Here is a 15,645-nt window from a genome sequence, read left to right on the forward strand (position 1 = left end):
AGTTTGTTTACAAAAACATATGGTAAACATATGCTACAAACATGAACAAAGCCTCGATTCTCAGTCCCTTGAGCAATTTCGCTAATTTATCGGTCATCTTCGCATATTAAGTGTTGTCCCACAGAAGATTGACGATATTTGATTGCATTTTTCGTCAAAAAATCACAAGCGATACCACCACCGGCGCCTCCTCCGACGCTGCCATCACTCTTCTCAATACCCTTCCCCTTGATCACCAAGGAACTGTTATGTCAGGTCGAGAAATGTCAATTTGCTCTAAACAACTCTACCTCCTATATCCATATACCTTGCGCACAATACAAAATGGCCATTGATTGTACACACCAGAAATTGAAAATAGATGCTGTATGAAAGAAGCAGAGGAAGTATGAAAGCAATATTTCATTCAATCAAATTTCAGTACATAGGTGTGCATTTAACTGATGATAGAAATAAAATGTTTATTTGTTCTTGAAATATTCACATTGTTTATGTTATCACGTGAAATATGGTGCGCTTGAGATAGCTAATGAAAAGCCGTTACAGATTGAAATGAAATATTTCATGGATATAGTTTATGAAAAATAGCAAACCGGCCACTCTTCCGATTTAAAATGGTTATTTAGTATCATTTTATAATTTCAACTATGAATAACGTAAGATATAGTTATGTTTTAAATACTTTAAGCTTCTGCGCCTTGTTTGGTTCATTGTTAATATAATATTAAATAAAAAGTAATTTGGTTTTCATTGTAAAGTAATTCGAGAGCTTATTTATTGTTCTGTTCGCCATAAACATAACAAAACCGATTCCCTTTCTTTCATACAGTTTAACAATCGATTTGTAACATTTTTGGTTTTTTTGTAAGTAGATGTTCAAGTAATTATTGAGGATATTATGTCCATTTTTCGTGAATGTGTATATTATCTTTACACAATTATATACTGCCTTCCCACTGTAAGATGCTGATGTGATGATGAAAACTGTACATCTATATAAGTTCATTTTAGCATATTCAGTTTGAAAAAACAACCACCAAACCCCTTTTACAATCGATATGCAGCACCACCAAACCCCTTTTACAATCGATATGCAAACGTTGCATTGAGGATTTTTGTTTTCGAGAATCGTTTAATGAAGATGCCTTTAATTTTGCGTCATGATGTGTTCAACATGTTTATTTTTAATGCTTCATATATTGGGTTTAGAAAACAAACAATTTTAAACAAAGCTCTGTTTCAATTTAGGCTCAACACTTACACTCGCCAGCTCTGCGAGGAAAATAAAAGAAAAAGCGTGCATGTGGGAGATAATATCACCTGTACACAGAGTTTGTTTTACAACCTTCAAGCTAATGGAAACAATCGTTTTGGGCTAGGGCTTAGTTAGGGTACGCAAAACTACTGCTGGTGATGATGGTAGTGTTCATGATCACGAATTTAGCACTAAAATATAATGCTACACAACGTTTAGTTTAAGAAGGTTTAGTATTATGGTATAATTATATTGGAATATCAAATGTTTCAATGCATTAGATGCAATAACTATTTCCACATTACACGGCATTTTACGGCAGCGTTGTTTTAGTACACTCTTAACGATATCTATGGTAAGCTGTATTACTGTTTAAGTGTACCGGTGTGTCTAACGCAACTTCTATACAAAAGCCATACATCTATACTGTTGAATCTATGTGGAAAGCACATAGGTATGCGCTAGAATCGAAACATGTATGCTTATAGCAAATTACCATCACTGGTAAATGATTGGAGCAGTAGCGACCGTACTAGTGGTACATTATCGTACGCGGGCACTGTCACTATATTTCTAATGCTTGTTGAAACTGTGTGTGTAGTTTTGCTCGTTATTTTTTTGCTTTTTTCCGCTTATTATTCTTTTACTATGCTTTGTTATGACATTGTTCAAATTGCTAAATTAATTTGTCTTTTAACGCATTAAAGTTACGGATATGCACTAATAGATGCACGATTATTGAAATATCTAGTTATAAATGTAAAACACAAACGTGTGGCAGAATGACGCTGTCCAGCAAATTGGCCATTTTTACTCGTGCGCTTCGGATTCCTGCTGCACGAGCTTAAACCGGCGTGGCGACTTGATCGACGACGGTGTCGAAGCCAGTGACTTTAGGTGACCCATCTGGGCAAGATGCTTCTTAATTAACCGGGACACTAATATCTGTGGTCGTTGTTGCCATTCGTTCATTACCTCCTTCGGTGCCATTACCTGGTCGCCCTTCAGTCTGTCCAGCAGCGTGACGCATATTATCGCCGCCTTGATGCCGGCGTAATGCGTAAGCGCCGCAAATATGGTACACTCCATCTCGATGTTTACCACGCCAAAGTCGCGCAATTTCTCCAGATACGCCATTTTATCCGTTTCCGTAAACTCGCAAAATGCACCGTCTAACCTGCCCTGGCCTGCACAGAATAAAAAAACACGAATATTTATTTATAGAATTTTCGTTATATTTGTGTGAACTGTGATTTTATTATTACCTTCATAGAAATCGTAGGTGCACATCGTTTTGCCAGTAATTGTATCGTAAGGATCATCGTGCGTGGCAAGTGACTTCAGCTCCCGCACTAGCCGTTTATCCAAAATTGCCGGACGATGAACTATTTTGCCAAGAATAGCCTTAATGTAACGTAAAGGTTGAAAATGTGGAAACATCAGTAAAATAGTAAAACATTTTTTTCTTTTTTATGGCAGCACTACAGCCTACGTAGCTGGATAGTCAGTCCTGCGTACGTGGAGAAGGTCTAGATGGAATCTTTACCCCTGGCAAATAATCAGTCCAAAAAATAGTTAAAAATAAAGTTTTGCTCAAATCACATCATAAATCATCATCAGTGAAATGGAAATTGAGTCGTAAAAATGTACACACAAGATCCAAATGAGTATAATACTATAACGAGCGTTTCTACAGTTCTTCGAGTATGAACTGTGAGCAAGGCAAGAGTATTTATCAGCATCAGTACGATATGAAAATGCTTACCAACTCATAGCTGTTACGGAGCAAGCCATCATATGCGTCTTCCGTAATAACGACGGTGCCACCTTCCACACCAATACCGCCACACGTGCCAATTCGCACAAAGATCGGATCCTTTACCTTGGCGTGGTACATCAGCTTAATCAGTTCGTGCAGAAGGATACCAACGGATGGTACACCCATACCATGACTGATGGACAGAACAGGCCCAACCTAGAATGAAATCGCAAGTTGCCAATTACGTTCATCCGTAGTCGTTGCAGGCACTCAACACACTTACCTTGTACATTGAGTAGCGGTAGGAAAATGCACTGATATCCTGCAGTTGAGTACCGGCGGGAAGTTTGTAGCCGATTTCTTCCATAATAAAATGAGCAAACGTTTCCATTCGCTTTGGCGTTCCTCCCATGCAAACGAACTAAGTGGAAATGGATTAATTTAAAAAAAATCGTTTAAGAACTTCTGCACAACTTTGGCAGGCACACAAACACTTTATACCTTCACATCGCCAAACATTTCGTGCAGATCATGACTCCCACTCCCTAAAGCTAGATGATATAGGATGTCCTGATCCATGAGTTCGATGTTAGGATTTCGCAGCTTAACCGAACCATCGTTGTATCTGAAAAGAACAGGAAAAATTTAAACAATATATCAGCAAACCATTCGCGATTTTATAACAAATCGAAATTATTAACCGAAAATTGTTGATATCATTTGTGTGATATCACATATGCTCCATAGCAAAAGCAAATATCCTTTCAAGATTTGTCCCTTAATAATCAATATCGTGAATTTAAAAAACGAAGTAAGTTCCCAATCGATTGACTGTTGATTGCATTGCACGTTTGATTGATTGATTGAACCTTTGCTCAGTTGATTGGCTGATCGATTACAGGACTTCCTTCTTCATCGCCATCGGCATAATTACCTGGTCAAACGTGCCATCTCGGGATTATCATCATCAATTTCCGCCGCACGATGGGTGTCATTTTTGTCACGCTTCGAGTTCGAACTATTTTCACGCATTTGATCTCCTTGCTGAGCCATGTTTTTTTCAAAATAAAGTACAGAACCTGCTGTTTAAATATAAAAAAACTGAAGTTCCAACAAATAAATTCGCGTATTTTAAACAAGACAGCGCACGGTAACTTTTCGGTACTGTGAAAGGTAGTGAGCTAACAAGTTGTATAACACAACGTTACAACCTCTAATGCTCTCGTTTGCCGTTTTATATATAAAAATGCACAGAAAGCAAGGGTAAACATTGTTTTTAAATTAATTTTCGAATTCCAAGCACGACGATTTTCATATTGAATGGTGCTAATTGTCCTACTTGTTAGCCCAACCCAACCCGACCGAGCCTTGAAGGAAAAAGAGTATTTATTTGTCTCAAGCATAGCACAGCAGATCTAGCCCAATAAAAACCACAATCGATATCTTCCGATCTATCCGAAACTAGCCGCGTAAGACAATTGTCCAAATATACGCAACACCAGTTTAACACGCTCGCTCATAAGCCTATGGCATGTTTTGCTGCCGACTAGACACGTATTCCGGTATCACAACATGCGGCATCTCGTCCTGTCTCTGTTGCCCTTCTATATTTCTCTCGCTCTCCTTGCCTAGCGCAACGTACGCCGCTCGCTCGTTGCGCTACGGGAAACACGTTTTGCAAGGCATCTTTCTATCTGTAGAAAACACTCGCCAAAAAGCGGCACCGCTTTCGACATATTTCGACAGCCAACGAGCTTTATTTCATTAACACCACACCTGCTAGCCTGTTTCAATTCACACACGCACGCCGTTTTATCACAGCAGCAGCACAGGGCAGTAGAATTTCTAATCAAAACACATTCACAAGCCAACCAAATGAAACAAGCGCCGTTTGCACTAGAGAGAATGCACTTTTAGGGTGTATGCGGCTGGTTAGGTTCAACAAGGCGACAGAACTGCTGATAGGCATGCACCGGACACCCTCTTTTAATAGCAAAACACCGTCAATACACTTCTAAACACAGCGACGAAGCGTGACTACACTCTCTGTTGGCTTAATCGATAGTTTTAGTTAGGTACCCTTGATACCGCTCACCACCGACGATTGACACTTATATGTAAACAAATACAGCGTGCCGTGTACAATGTCGGACGCCAGAATGCTTTCCGTTGCCTTGATGGCTTCTATTACTAAAGCTGCTTTGTGCCTTAAAATTTTTATACACAGCATCCTTACATATAAATGTACCACGAAACAAATATATTGCATATCTAGGAAGCAAAATCGGAAAAAATCCTACTTGCTTTTGTCTGTAAAGAACAGACTGCTAAAGTCCTTCGCATTTGGTGTTTTATCATATCTCTGTAAAGCAATATTATATAAATAAATAAATATATGTATATATATATATATATATATATATATATATATATATATATATATATATATATATATATATATATATATATATATATATATATATATATATATATATATATATATATAATTTTTTTATTTTTTTTACAACCTAACTCGATTTACTCGGTTGACCAATGTTCGGCCCGGGATAAGACAAAATAACAGCGAGGAAATGCCTTGCATTTCTTTTTGTGAGTTGGTTATCGTCAGCATATGCAGAGTTGACTGTACGACATCAAGCCGTCATACTCAATGCAAAATAAAAAAAAAACATAAATAAATGTATTGATTTAATGAAGACGTGCTTTTAAATAACAGTTGAAACAAAACAATCGAAGTTCCAGTCGTTCAAGCTCAAATATGGGCACATCATGCATACATGATAAGAAACTATTACTGGTTATTGGAAAGCCTCACTTACTAAACAAGGGCAAACGAACCATTTCATACATGAATGACGGCGATAGGAATAATAACAACGATGTGTCGAAATCTAAATTATACTTTAATATGTTCATTTCATTGGATTTTGATCAGTGTGACATTCGATTTGCTCAAAAACCAGCATTAATTATCGACACTTCAGGCTTTCAATGTGTGCAAAGATTAATAAATCATTCATAAAGAAATATACAATACAACCAAATGTGAAACAAAGGACCTTATATGAATGAACCAGTGGTTCCATGAAGGCTTGTTATGTAAGCAGCCAAGCCCCTGCTACGTTGAGCAAAGTCATGATATCAACAATTTTCTGTACGGTTGCTGGTACTTACTCGTCTCTTTCTTCATCTTCTGATACTGATGAACGATAGATCCAAGACATCTTGTTAGCTTAGTCACAGCAAACGTACACTGATAGAATTGCAGGTTGAAGAGCTTAAAAACAAATATACCATTAGAATATTATCGGACATATAAGAGGTTAGGGACCAAATTTAAATGATATTATTACAAATTTCTCCCTTTTTCTACTATTTTCTGTTTTACAACTCTTAAACAAAATTTAAAAACATCCATATTCCTTGATATTTGAGTAAGAAAGTGTCAAACTTATGATATATTTGCCATGCAAATCGAACAAAGAAAAACTAAAGCGTCTAATTCGTTAAAGGCTTGCATATTTAGCCTTGCAGCATGTCTGTTGCACTACATTGCAGTACTTCCGACAAAAACAAGTGAGGAATGTTCAACCCATTGGCGAGTTGAAGTTGGTTATCGTAGAAGGCTGTTGTAGACACACAAGACATCAAGAAGTATTAGCATACTGCAGAGGAAAACAACTTACAAAACAGAAGAAAAAACAGTTACACACGCTTGGCGTGACTTTTTACTATGGTGGTATGTGTTAACATTAAGTACACGCTAGTTATCGATTTTCTCAGAACACGCGGTGTAATTTTGCATCACACACCTTTCCCACAGTTGCGATAGACGGTTAAGCGATGTTATCTAAAACACATTCCACACGAAACATGACTTTCATTTAAAATTTTCTCTACAGCATAAGCTTCGGCTTTAAAAGCAAAGTTGACATACACTACCTGTTACAAATTGGTAGTAACAAGTGACCGGATCGAAGTCAGACAAAGATGTAGAACACTGTTACTGGCTAGCGAGTCCTAAAACCACAGCAAGAAGGATACAAACAGTAGAACGGCTTTGGAACCACCAACTGAGCAAATACAATACAAATACAATTTCAAATACAAGTTGCTAATTCGATGCGTACATAACTGTAAGTTGTGGGACACCTAAACAACCTACTCTAAGTAACGAAAGCACAAAGACTGAAGAAGCGTTGCGTGGCCGCCAGAATATGAAGCACCAGTCAGGACACCAAATCAATTTCGGCTGCCAGTGAATGGTGTGGTTGTGCAATGGTGTTAGTGCACATTACTTTGCGTCCGAAGCTGAAAACGAGCAATATTCATCCAACTCGGTCTTACCCTCGTATAGGGGGATGCTGGTGTTGATGTCTGGCTTCTTTTTGTTGTTGTACCGTAGTACAAAGGTACGACAAATAAAAGATAAATGGCGAGATTGATAGGAAAATTGTATTCAAAATAATTCACATAACAGGAATTTATATAAAAGCGCTTCGAGCCTTTTATCTTTTCTTTGAAACCAAAGAAAAATAAATCTTCCCTAGTGAGTATTCAACTATTAATTTTCCTTTTCACACACACGGACTACTTCACAAACACAAACACACACACACACACACACACACACACACACACACACCTAAAAACAAACGGTCAACAACAAAACAAGTGTAAGAGTATACGATTTTCATTTACTTTGTGAAACTGTTTTAGCTACTTCTTTTGAAATGTTCGCCGAAAGTAATTTTGATGTCAAACTAATGCAACTTTCTTTCAGCTCGACGACGTAAGATACCCCTATTACACAAGGGACCTACATCTAACACAGGGATGAACTGAGATCGTGTTACAATCCGAAGAACGATTGCCAAACCGATTTACTCCCCTAATATGATTTAGCATAGCAATTGAACCACATTTTCAAACGTCTATTCGCCTTCTTAAACGCCAGTGGTTCGCGAGTGCCATATTCGTGACACAGGCTCAATGCGCCGACTCGTGTAATTCGTTCGTACGGGTGCACTTCCCCCCCCCCCCCCTACCCCCCCGCCTGGGTTTCCTGGGTCATGTGGTAAGGTTTTCTTAGGCATGGAAAGAAAATTATCGCAGAGATGAAATATTTACACTCAAACTGATAACCTGCCCCGGCGCGGTGAGTTTGAGTGAGGGACAAACATTATTCTAGAAAATGGTTTTTAGAACCAAAATTATCGCATGTAACTGTGCTGGCGCAGGAAAAGGCGCAACGCGGCAAGAATTTTAAATTCTTCTAATACGTCATTACCTTTTCTTGGCTAAAGACGGTTGGTGGCTGGATGTGGATTGGAGCATTACGCATGGACGCTGAAAGTTCACGACAGTTCATCATCGGTCTGGAGGCTGACATAACGAGGATGATCATTAGCTCCGTCCTAATCTTACACTTGCACTGAATGATGTACTTGTGTTAAAAGTTTGCGTACAACATATATAAGCAGTATGGGATGGGAGTCTTGGCGACGACATATATGTGGAGATACAAGAAGATTTTAAGAATCTCTTCACTCGCAAAATCTGATCATCAATTTCATGTCTGACAATTTCGATCTATAGTTACTAGCTTATAACAAATATGATTTGCAATGAAGTTTGTCTGTTTGTTGGTAGTGCTTAAAGAATCGCATAATAATGATGATGATGATAGTGATAATGATAATTAATAGCGGGCGTTTAATACTTCCAAAATAACAATACATAATTCATTAAAGCAGTCATACCGAGGGCAATCTCCATCTGTGGACGTACTTCAAACGTTTTCTAATGAGGATCATTCGCCGCAATATTTAAAAACAGTACTTATCTCGATTCATAACAACGATAGGCTGTTTGTGGCATGTTAAGCGATTACAGAGTTACGAGGTGTGGAACCACGAAGACAATCATCCTTCGGATGCCATAACTAAGCATATTTAAAATATATGGCATTCGAAAAAAAACATGTTTTAAATGATTATCATGCAGCATTTTTGCTTGCGTTTTAGTAGCTGTTTTTGATTTAATCATAATTTGCTCTAAACTTGTAAATCATGTTTTACATAATTTGACCACACTTGGAATAGGAATTTTATAACATCAAATACAGGTATCGGCTAGCCTCTCTATGGTAATAACATAGAAACTGAAGTAGCATCAACTACAACGCACAAGTCCGAGGTCGCGCCAAGTGGCCCTTATGTCGCGTGTGCCATTTACACTCGCAAACGGTCTGCAGTAAACAGGAAATCTTTGCAACAGTAACTCAAACAATCTCTCGGCCTGCTTTGTCTGGCTTTCTGTAACTTGATATTACCCGTAGCTGGATAATCAGTCCTGCGTGCGAGGAGGCGGTCTGTCTGGATAGGATTTGAACCCCGGTCATGCCGTGTGAAGATCAGCGCCGCAATCGCCTCGACAACCGAACCCCAATTTCAGCCCCGTCAATAATGTAGAACAGTTGGCAAGACCTTTTCTGGAGTAAAATCTCGACATGACCCCCAGTCAAGGAGGCATGTCATAATCGTATCATCGACTTTGTGAGTGATTTTTTGAAGGTGTGACTTGGTTTGATTTTAATTGCTTGCTAGATTTGTTGCTTGTTTCTGTCATTCCTTATCGGGACTAAACAACAAACACACCCAGTGCTTCTAATCTATTTGGCCTCGTAAGTTGCCAACAATCATTTGGTACATTCATTTCGCTCATCCTGCTGTTGACTTATAATGCTGCTTATAAGTTGATAGATAAAATATTATATAATGTATGATTCATATTATTCACATTCTAACAGATTGTACAGAAAGTTTGTAGCCCTAAGTTAATCATCTCCATTTCTTTAACATTTCTCAATCGTTTCTATGAAAAAATGGTTTCGTTTTCTTCTTTGGTGCTACAACATGTATAGGTCTCGACCAGCCATTACTAGCTTCCTTGGTTTGTATCACCCGTAACCCGTACCTGGAAAGTCAGCCCTGCAAAGGGGATTCGTTGCCTTGTGCTAAAGTGTGAAGAAGATTGGAAGCACAATAAAATTACAACAAAACAGGGTGGTTAGATTTATGTCACTAGATTTCCTTTTGCGATAAACATACAGGTTTGACATAAACAGATAACGATCGACACGATAAAATGGCGCCAATTCGATTCAAATAAACTCGGACCTTTAGCAAAAAGAGTTCAAGGTCTTTCCAATATGTGGCAGCGTAAATAGGAATACTTCAAAACCTGGATAAAACGGAAAATTATATACCAATAATAATTATAAAAACGGTACAAAGGACCACTTGATGAACTAGTTTTAAATTGACTCCTAATGATAAGATAATTAGAGATGATCAAATGTATCTACATAATCATTATATAGTTTTGGGGTTTTATTTCTTGAACTGCACAATGTAAAGAATAAAGCTTTATACCGTACCGAAGAGTGTATTTTTTTTATTTGTGAGAATAAAAAAAGCCAATGACAATTTTACTATAGAGTTACTGTTATCTTGTTGCGTTTGGATAATTATACAAATATATGTAAATTGAAGACATGTACGCTTCCTGCTAGATAAAAAAAAATAATACTTTTGTTAAATCTTTTTTTTTTCGTTTTACATAGAACTAACCCGCGTGTGTGGCACACGGTACCAGCGGAAATTGGAATGAAAACCAAAAAACCAAATCATTATTCCTTACTAAGCCTTGCTTGCCGCATAGCATTTATCTTTGCTGCTGTGTGTGATCATACAATTGCGAGTAGTAGCTACTGGGTAGGCACATTTATATAAAATGACTGACACACACACACTTTCGTTCACTTCTCCTGACAGCTCCTGGCAGGGACAGTACTGTAGGGTTATTCAAAGTGCAGGATTTAGCGAAAAATATGCCGCGAGTTATGATGGGGTTATTTTATTCTGCTTTGCCAATAGATTGAATTTTGTCCTCCTGAACATCGCTTTTTACATACCAACGATTGCAAACTCCCGGCAAGCCGATGCACATTATTTAATGTATAATTTCCATATCTTCTAGATCACGGCTATAGCTGTAATGGAAAAGAGATATGTTTTGCAATTTAAGATTTTACGACATAGATTAAAACAGTGGCAAGTTATTCATCTATTTTTCTAATCTACTAGAAGCGATGATCCTTAAATATATAGGCCCAAGTTAAGTTAAAGGGAATTTCGATGTCATAATACCGGCTTATTAACTTTCCACGGATACTACGACAGCATAAAATAAACAAATTCTACAATACAATTGAAATCTTGGTTTAGCCAGGGATGAGTTCAGTTTAAAATTGTCACCCTGACAGGGATACCTAGAGGACATCTGAAGTTGAAAAAAAAACGTAAATAAAGACATTTCACTTACCGACTAACAGGGCGACTGTAATTAGACATTGAAGAGCCAGAACGATGTTTATTGCAATCGATATCATCGTTCGTGTCACCACCAAGCAGGTAAAGCTGATCAAGGTATTCCGATGTTAGGTAGGTAGGCAGATCTGCTTCGTCGTCCTCAATCGGACCGTACGTTTGCATATCGTCTGCCGTTTCTTGCGACTCCACCATACTAAGCCACTGGCTGTTATGATTGCGAAACTTTTCCAGCTGTAAGGGAACCGTGTAATATGTGTAAGTACGCAATGCATATAGCCTTTCCTCATTTACTACAGTTTTGTGCGCCACCAACGCTTACCGTTATTCTCGATGCCCATTCGCTGTCAGTGATGGCAATGATGTCGAGACATACGTCACAAACGCGACGTATTTCTTCGTTCTTGTCATGCATCAGATCGATCAAATAGGCCGGCGATTCGGTGTCCTTGATCATGTAGCAACGCGTGCTTTCGTGACGCAACACTTGCTGGAATACAAACACTATCTGCAGCACCATCTCATCGTCTTCCTGTTTAGCCTTGAGCAGTTCTATCAGGGACAGAATGACGTCCGCTTTGCATAAGAGCATAGCACACGATTCGTCCAATGCGCACGTGCCTATGAAAACAACCATCTCTAGAACCAGATCATCCTTGTATTTACCTAGCATCCGTAAATGAAACATAAGATTTTAGTAGCTCCAATTCTGCGTACCCATATTTGCCGATGCGTATGTTTGCGTGGTGCCTTACCCGGTACAAGCATATTTCGAATCAGCGGTATAAGGTTAAAGTTGTGAATAATCTGTGAATAATCTAAATCGGCTAGGGCTAGGTTACCCAAAATGCCAAGACATTCGACGGAAAATTCTTCATCGTCACACTCGGTTAAAATTTTAGCAAGATCACCCACAAAATCCTGTTGAAAAAAAAAACTTTGGTGAAAAACCAATCTTGTTATACATCCACCTGCCCTCCTACTTGTTGTCACTTACCACAAAGTGTGGCCGCAGTGTGTCATGGAGTGAGATGTTGCGTATCATCTTTATGATCAGCGTATCCTGACATTTAAATGCACGTGACATCAGACTGTGTAGCCGGTTATTTTCTATCATCATCGCCGCGTTGCGTCGGTTCAATGCGAGATTAATGCCGAGCGCTATGAGGTCCGGGTCGGACTTTTGGTTCAGATTCAGCAGCAGCATATCGACCACAACTGGTACACAATCGGTGTACGTAAACATGGACTTTACCTTATCGTCCAGGCTCATGTGGTACAGGATCTTAGTCACTATTCCATGGTGCTTATCATCACTAAGAAACGTGACTAGCTTCGGTAATAGTCCTACGCGAATCATTTTTGCCCGCAAACGTGCATCAAACGAAAGGTTAAACAGCAGCTTCAGCGTCATCTGCACTAGATCCTTCTGGGATTGCAACAGTCGGGGCAGCTTTTCGACGATGTTCAGCTCATACATTTCCTCCTTATTGTCCAGCACAATGGAGAGCTTTTTGAGGAAAGTAACCACCAGCACGAGCAGATCAAAATTTTGCCGCTCCAGTGCTGTCAGAAGCATTTTTACTATGTTTTTCTTACGCATCTTTTCTTCAAGCTTTACGTTTTCCGCTATGTTGAGCAGCAGATAGAACGCAACACGCAGCAGCTGTTCCTGTTTGCGAACAAACAGTTTAAACTGCTTGTTAATTTTATCATAGTCGTCTTTCAGCTTGCGTGGATCTGGTTTTTCTGACCCAACGATATCCGCCCCAGTTGAGCCCGGCGTATGTGGAATATTGCTGGTAGTGTTCATCGATTCAGTCGAGTTAGAGCTAGTGATCGGGGTGGTGAAACCATGATTGGTAGGACTAGATTCATTGGTCAGCTGCTCGTGGTAACTGTTATTCATCGAGTGTGCTTTGGTGAGAGGACTGTTCATAATAATGCCACTTCCGCTTAGATTGCTACTCCAGTTGCCCGACTTGGGACGTTGCTTAAGTTCCGGTATACGCCGTCTTGGCGGTTCCATTTCCTTTGGCTTTTCCTGATCGATAATCGTGTCTAACTGTTCGGTGCTATTCTTTGCACCGGTTACATCAATCTCCTTTTCCTTCACGTTGCCATTGCTGAAACTTGCGGACATGGTCTTGCGAGCCTCAATGTCATGCTTCATCTGATCGTACCGGCGCAATTCGTAATCAATCACGTCCATGCACAGCGAACCAATCTTATAATTCACTATGACTGAGTGGAAATTTGTGTATGTAGAGAAGCAAAAGAAGATGTAAATGATGTTGGTGGAAAGATCCAACGAACGACGCCAGTCTTCGCGTAGAACACGCGACAGCGCGCTAAGTACCGCTTCTAGAAAATAAAACCAAACCAAACGTTTGCATGTGAGTAAAATTGTTTTGCATTTTTCATTGCATCTCATTCCCAATCATTCATACCATTCTTTTCCAACTCTTCCAAGTTATCCGGATCGCGCGCTAGTTGCAATATTAGTCGGGATCCTTTCACCTTCTCAGCCAAATCCTCGTACAGCAGCTCAATATACTCATCAACGTTTCTGATTGAAGCTTTTTCTGTGTCGATGGTTGAGCTTGGTTTGTCGGATATGCGCGAAACGGACCGTTGGTGACCAGTACTGACAACCGGATTTTCTACCATTTTGCGATTCTTCAAGTAGTAGATGATTTGTTCAATGTCACATAGCTGCGACTTATGGATTAGATCACACTTTTCTACCACTTCTCGCGCAAGTGCAGCTGGATCAGTTTTGGAATTTAATGACTTCAACCGTATGATGCGTTGACAGTCCTAAAAAAATAAAGCAATCAAACAGATAATTCAAATAAATAAACAACAGTAACAACAGTCCTATAGTAAACGTATGAAAAATAAGTCTGTTTTAAATTCACATTTCTAAAAAAATCCGGAACCCACATCCGGAAATGCCAACCTTTTTGTCCTCCAACATGGGATCTCCAGGGTCACCGAAGACAGCAGCCTCCAGCTTGTAGTTCACAATAAGAGCTTTTTCGGTAGGGTGAGGTTCGACTGTACCACCCTTCCATCGTCTGCGGAGGAAAAAGAAATGTTTTGTTTCAGCGTAACAGCGGACGTTTTACAAAATCTAGTCAATCTTTGGTTGCTCAACATTTGACAGTTTCTTGTACAACTTTCAATTCAATTTCTTCGTACTAGGATTGGAGCAGCAATAAAGTCATGCCATGTTTTGCTCTGTTTGGGCCTACAGCAAAGGTTGCTGTGATCGATTGACAAAAGGCTTTACATTCCAAACATGAATAGCTCAGACATGGGAAAAATCGATATTCACAAACCATTCGATACTACCATTTCCCAACACACACCTACTTGAACGGGATTTTGAGGTTTGTTTAGGGTTGATATGTACTCACTTTTTGATATATTTAGCATCTTCTGATTGCATCTGAACGGTACCAGAGAACCGATAGAGTGCTGTTACGATGTAATAAATGTAATGAACGGTAAAAAAGAACAACACTAATCCCGCTAGCAGATGCAAAATGTTGGCTAACAGCATACAACGCAAAACTATCACTTTTCTGACGAATTTTACAGAAACGGACGGTTTATCCGTGGTCCTCTGTATGGACCGAATATTCGGGCGGCACGGATTTTCGAGACTGTTATGTTGGTATGGCATCGCTTATTGCTTGTTTACACGATACTGTCTGGCAGTACGCAAGCACGAAAAAAATAATATAACTAGGAGGAAATGCCTACTTAATTTTGTTTTATTGTTTTTTGCGTTAATGTAATTCACATTCACCACATGCGGTGGTGACAATACGGCCAATACAATTGTATTGCATTGATGCAACACTTCCTCACTTTCACGAATGAGACTATTTTAAGCAACATTTAGACAAATCAAATCTTATCGATTCGATAATTATTCCAGGTAACAAAATCATCATCTTTTCTCGTTTTGGTAGGTTAGAGAATATTTAGATTTAATTTAGATAGAGTGAGAAAACATTACGATTTCGTTAAGTGGGTTGGATACCAATGGATCAGTATGATAACAGTTTCATCAACTACATCGTGCAGTTACCATAAAAATTCTCTTTTGGTAAATAGAAGTTGGAATATAAAAGACAGCACAAGCATCATAGAAGGTGCCAGTAATTGCAAACCCGGTTCAAAACCGTCGTCTGATCGGAGCAGAC

At 39.0% G+C, this 15,645-nt stretch overlaps 3 protein-coding genes across 21 annotated transcripts in view; 1 reads left to right on the top strand and 2 right to left on the bottom strand.

Moving 5' to 3' along the window:
* The window catches only part of LOC118510623 (double-stranded RNA-specific editase Adar-like), a 136,954-nt gene that overhangs the window by 91,611 nt on the left and 29,698 nt on the right, over positions 1 to 15,645 (top strand). The gene's annotated exons all lie outside the window — the stretch shown is intronic.
* On the bottom strand, positions 745 to 7,941 carry LOC118512672 (uridine phosphorylase 1). 14 transcript variants are annotated; one of them, XM_036058194.1, is made up of 9 exons: positions 7,859 to 7,941; positions 7,383 to 7,419; positions 6,978 to 7,055; positions 6,210 to 6,312; positions 3,516 to 3,639; positions 3,298 to 3,435; positions 3,021 to 3,230; positions 2,521 to 2,659; positions 1,162 to 2,442 (listed from the first exon to the last, which is right to left on the bottom strand). In XM_036058194.1, the coding sequence occupies exons 4-9, from the start codon at positions 6,257 to 6,259 to the stop codon at positions 2,066 to 2,068; spliced, it is 1,038 nt and encodes a 345-aa protein (XP_035914087.1). In that variant the 5' UTR covers positions 6,260 to 6,312; positions 6,978 to 7,055; positions 7,383 to 7,419; positions 7,859 to 7,941; the 3' UTR covers positions 1,162 to 2,065. The 14 variants fall into 14 exon arrangements, with proteins under 14 accessions (XP_035913371.1, XP_035914087.1, XP_035914005.1 ...); XM_036058112.1 differs by lacking the exon at positions 7,383 to 7,419 and having other exon boundaries at positions 7,737 to 7,914; XM_036058353.1 differs by lacking the exons at positions 6,978 to 7,055; positions 7,859 to 7,941 and adding an exon at positions 7,737 to 7,835.
* On the bottom strand, positions 10,402 to 15,060 carry LOC118511740 (kinesin-associated protein 3). Its single transcript, XM_036055233.1, has 8 exons — positions 14,851 to 15,060; positions 14,391 to 14,508; positions 13,879 to 14,248; positions 12,426 to 13,792; positions 12,184 to 12,349; positions 11,751 to 12,094; positions 11,424 to 11,662; positions 10,402 to 11,091 (listed from the first exon to the last, which is right to left on the bottom strand). The coding sequence occupies exons 1-8, from the start codon at positions 14,994 to 14,996 to the stop codon at positions 11,052 to 11,054; spliced, it is 2,790 nt and encodes a 929-aa protein (XP_035911126.1). The 5' UTR covers positions 14,997 to 15,060; the 3' UTR covers positions 10,402 to 11,051.

The sequence above is a fragment of the Anopheles stephensi genome, chromosome X (genome assembly GCF_013141755.1).
Source record: "Anopheles stephensi strain Indian chromosome X, UCI_ANSTEP_V1.0, whole genome shotgun sequence".
Classification (NCBI taxonomy): domain Eukaryota; kingdom Metazoa; phylum Arthropoda; class Insecta; order Diptera; family Culicidae; genus Anopheles; species Anopheles stephensi.